Genomic DNA, 5,232 nt, shown 5'->3' on the forward strand with positions numbered 1-5,232 from the left:
ATTGCATTGGGCAAATCTGCTGCAAAAAATCTCTTTAAAGTGTTAAAAACAAAGATGTCACCTTGAGGACTAAGGTGTGCCATGGTCTTTTCAATCACCTCATATGCATGTGAAAGCTGGACAAAGAATAAAGAAGAAATAAGAAGGATTGACTCCTTGAACTGTGGTGTTGGTGAAGAATACTGAATATACTATGGACTGCCAAAAGAATGGGTAAATCTGTTTTGGAAGAAGTACCACCAGAATGTTACTTAGAAGCAATGATGGCGAGATTGCATCTTATGTACTTTGGACATGTCAGATGGGAACAGTCCCCGGAGAGGCATATCATGCTTGGTAAAGTAGAAGGTCAGCAACAAAGAGGAAGGCCCTCAACGAGATGGACTGAGACAGTGGCTGCGACAATGGGCTCAATCATAGCAACCATTGTGATGATGGCACAGGACCAGGAAGTGTTTCATTCTGTTGTGCCTGGGGTTGGTATGAGTTGGAACCCTCTCAATGGCACCTAACAACAACAAGAGATGACTAAAAGTGTACAGGAGTTTGTGTATAGCTTGAATGCAAATATTGTGCCATTTTATATAAGGGACTTCAGCATCCACAGATTTTAGTATTTGTGGGAGTCCTGGAATCCCCCGTGGATACTGAGGATACTAGTTTTAATTAATGCATATTGCACACCTGGTTTTTAAAATCAGTGTCACATCTGTATGGACACTCATGGATATGAATTGTATGGTTCAGGATAAGTGGTATAACATTACACATTACAACTGAATAAATTAAATAAGCCCAAGCAAAAGTTCTTAGTGAGGGAGTACATTGCACAATGACGTTATAGAATTACTAATGGAATGATTTGCTATCTGCTGATACATATTTTACTTATACAATTTGAGCAGAAAGTTCTGACATTACAAGTGATTTTTAACTTGTAAATAATTGTCACTGTATGAAAAGACAAAGTGATTTAGTAAACTAGACCTGCTATAACAGAAATACCACAAGTGTGTAGCTTAACAAAGAGAAATTTATTCTCACAGTTCAGCAGGTTGCAAGTCCAAATTCAGGGTGACAGCTCCAGGAGAAGCTTTCTCTTTCTGTTGCTCTAGGGGAAGGTTGTTGTCATCAATCTTCCCCTGGTCTAGGAGCTTCTCAGCACAGGGATCCATGTCCAAAGGACACGCTCCCCTCCTAGTCTTCATTCTCGGTGATAGGACTTACCCCAGCCTTTCTGCTCACTTCTCTATTTTATCTGAAATCAGATTCACTCAAGAAACAACCTAATGTTGTAGAGTGAGTCTTGCCTCATTACACGTTGTTGTTGTTAGGTAATATCAAGTTGGTTCCTACTCATAGTGACCCTATGAACAAAAGAACAAAGCAGTGCCCAGTCCTGCATCATTCTCACAGTTGTTGCTATGCTTGAGACTGTTCTTGCAGCCACTGTGTCAATTCATCTCACTGAGGGTCTTCCTCTTTTTCACTGACCCTCTACTTTACCAGTCATGATACCCTTCTCCTGGGACTGATCCCTCCTGACAGCAAGTTCAAGTTATGTGAGATGCAGGCTTGCCATCCTTGCTTCCAAGGAGCATACTGGTTGTACTTCTTCCAAGACAGATTTCTTTGTTCTTTTCGCAGTCCATGGTATGTATAGTCAATATTTTTCGCCAGCACCAGCAGGCATAAATTCTTCTTAGGTCTTCCTTATTCACTGTCCAGCTTTCACATGCAAGAGGTGATTGAAAACACCATGGCTTGGACCAGAGACACCTTAGTCCTCAAGTTGAAATCTTTGGTTTTTAACACTTTAAAGAGATCTCTTGCAGCAGATTTGCCCAAGGCAATGCATCTTTTGATTTTTTGACTGCTATTGCATGGGTGTTGATTGTGGATCCAAGTTAAATGAAATCCTTTACAATCTCAATCTTTTCTCCATTTATAATGTGTTTCCTATTGGCCAGTTGTGAGGATTTTTGTTTTCTTTATGTTGAGTTTTAATCCATACTGAAGGCTGTGGTCTTTGATCTTCATCAGTAAGTGCTTCAAGTCCTCTTCACTTTCAGCAAGTGAGGTTGTGTCATCTGCTTAATGCAGGTTGTTAATGAGTCTTCCTCCAAACCTGATGCCCTTTTCCTCTTCATGTAGTCTAGTTTCTCAGATTATTTGTTCAGCTTACAAACTGAATAGGCATGGTGAAAGACAAAACCCTGATACACATCTTTCCTGACTTTAAACCCTGCAGTATCACTTTGTCTTGTTTGAATGACTGCCTCTTGATCCATGTATAGATTCCTCATGAGCACAATTAAGTGTTCCGGAATTCCCATTCTCCACAATGTTATTAATAATTTGCTACGATCCACACAGTCAATGTCTTAGCATAGGCAATAAAGAGCTAGTAAACATGTTTCTGGTATTTTCTGCTTTCAGCCTGGATCCATCTGAGAGAAGCAATAATATCCCTGGTACCAAGTCCTCTCCTGAATCCAGCTTGAATTTCTGTCAGTTCCCTGTCTATGTACTGCTGCAGCCATTTTTGAATGATGTGTTCAGCAAAACGTTGCTTGCACGTGATATTATTTATATTGTTCCATAATTTCTGCATTCGGTTGGATCATCTTTCTTGGAAATAGGTATAAATATGGATCTCTTCCAGTTGGTTGGCCGTGTAGCTGTCTTCCAAATTTCTTGGCATAGATGAATGAGCACTTCCAGTGTTGCATCTGTTTGTTGAAACAACTCAATTGGTATTCCATCAATTCCTGGAGCTTTGTTTTTCCCCAATACCTTCAGTGCAGCTTGGATTTCTTCCTTCAGTACCATAGGTTCCTGATTATATGTTACCTCCTGAAATGGTTGAAAGTCAACAAATTCTTTTTGGTATAGTGTCTCTCTGTATTCCCTCCATCTTCCTTTGATGCTTCCTGCACCGTTTAACATTTTCCCCATAGAATTCTTCAGTATTGAAACTTGAGGGTTGAATGTTTTCTTCAGTTCTTTCAGCTCAAAAAATGGCTTATCTTCCAGCACTATATCAGACAATGTTCTAATGCTATTCACGAGGATTTTGCCCGCTAATTCTTTTCAGAAGTAGACTGCTGAGTCCTTCTTCCTAGTCTTTCTTAGTCTGGAAGCTCATCTGAAACCTGTTCCCCATGGATGATCTTGCTGGTATTTGAATACCGGTGACATAGCTGCCAGCATCATAACAACACACAATCCCCCACAGTACAACAAATTGACAGATGCATGGGGAACTCATTGTGTAACTGCCTCTAATCCTGCATCATTGACATCACAGAGGTAGGTTTTACAACACATAGGAAAATAGTCACACCAAACCAGTTGCCTTTTAGAGGATTCGAACTCATATAATAAAATGGTGGACAATCATACAATTTTGGGAATGATGCGCTAGCCAAGTTGACACACTTTTTGGGGGACACAGTTCAATCCATAACGCACTTATACATTGGTTGAAATTTGATACAAAATATGTAAGAAAGAAATTCTTATACATTTAACACTTTCTTTAATGAAGTGAATTATTTACATAGCAATTTTCTCAGTGCTATTATGACATCCTTGTTCCTTAGACTATGTATCATGGGATTAAACATAGGAGTTAGGACAGTGTAGAAAAGAGAAAGTACTTTGTCAGTTCCCTCTGAATGCCTGGTGTTGGGCCTTAAATATGTAATAATGGCTGATCCAAAGAATAACACCACAACCATAAGATGAGATGAGCAGGTAGAGAAAGCTTTGGCTCGACTTGTGGCTGAAGGCAACTTCAGGATGTTGGAGATGATTTTACTGTAGGAGCCAAGTATTAACAGAAATGGAACCATGACAAATAACATAGCAACTGTGTAGACCAACATCTCATTTACAAAAGTGTCCCCACAAGCCAACTTGAGTATTGGGAAAATGTCACAGAAGAAGTGGTTGATTTGGTTAGATCCACAAAAAGGCAGAGAGAAAATCTGATACGTCTGCACAATCATAACTCGAATTCCAGTGGTCCAGGAGCCAGTTACCAGCTGTATACAGACCCTGTGGTTCATGACTAGAGGATAGTGCAGAGGGTTGCAAATGGTCACGTGGCGGTCATAGGCCATCACTGCCAGGAGTAAACACTCTGTGCTTCCAAATATAAGGACAAAGCACATCTGTGCAGCACAGGCACCTAAGGAGATTGTTCTTCTCTGGTTCCCAAGATTCATCAGCATTCTGGGGAGAGTAGTTGATACATAGCAGATTTCCAAAAAGGAAAAATTTGCCAGGAAAAAATACATAGGGCTCTGGAGAGCAGAATCCATTTTTGTTATTAGAAATATGGTGCCATTGCTCATCAGGATGGTGGTATAGATGATTAAAAATAATCCAAAAAGAAACCACTGGAAATGGGGCATAGCAACAAAGCCCAAGAGAACAAATTCCATCAGTTCGGTTAGATTATCTACTGGTAGAATTTGTTGATGATTCATCTGTGGAAAATGTAAATTTACAAGACCATTTCCTTTACCTTCCTGTATCTCTTTGCCTCTTCTCTAAATTGTATCGAGCTGTCAGGATTGGATTTTATGATCACTTCAATTGTTTGCACTTTAAGAATGATGCTGTTTATGTATGTCCCACGTCCTCCTTTTTAATCACAGTAAACAGTCCCCTCAAATTTATTTTAAGATCATTTCACTATAGTTTTGGACCACAGCCCAGGATAGATTAAGCTATACCTGACTCAGCACAGGCACTGGAGTAACTGGCAACTGCTAGAGATGGACCCTCAGCTTTGCCATCTAATTTCACTTTAAATTAATTACACTTCTTGAGAATTCTATTGCAATTCTCTATGCATTTTCTCAGTCAAGCTTCTTAATCACTTTATCAGAAACTGTCTTCTACATATATTTTCAACTGCCTCTTTTGACACTTCCATATAGGTTCCTATTATACAGTTCATATAAGACAGTTTAGAAAGAAAACTGTGGGAGTATTTCATTTTGCATAGGGAAATTAAATATCTTTTTGTAGGATATTTAGCGGGTAAATAATAGGATTTTATTAAGAGAAGTCAGCCTAGGAACATTGATTCAGACACGAACAATGAAGGTAGTCACCTTGGGATAACTGGGATGGCATGGAGGGTATGTGTATGTGGAGGGGTCAGGAGGAGGATATATATTAGCTATTACATTACACCCATTGTGCTGTGTGCACCTG

General features: G+C 39.5%; 1 protein-coding gene across 1 annotated transcript; it reads right to left on the bottom strand.

The window, feature by feature from the left end:
* Positions 1-3,554: 3,554 nt before the first annotated feature.
* Positions 3,555-4,238, bottom strand: LOC135232050 (olfactory receptor 10AG1-like). Its single transcript, XM_064289329.1, has one exon. The coding sequence runs from the start codon at positions 4,236-4,238 to the stop codon at positions 3,555-3,557; it is 684 nt and encodes a 227-aa protein (XP_064145399.1).
* Positions 4,239-5,232: the final 994 nt, after the last annotated feature.

The sequence above is a fragment of the Loxodonta africana genome, chromosome 7, assembly GCF_030014295.1.
Source record: "Loxodonta africana isolate mLoxAfr1 chromosome 7, mLoxAfr1.hap2, whole genome shotgun sequence".
Taxonomy (NCBI): Eukaryota; Metazoa; Chordata; class Mammalia; order Proboscidea; family Elephantidae; genus Loxodonta; species Loxodonta africana.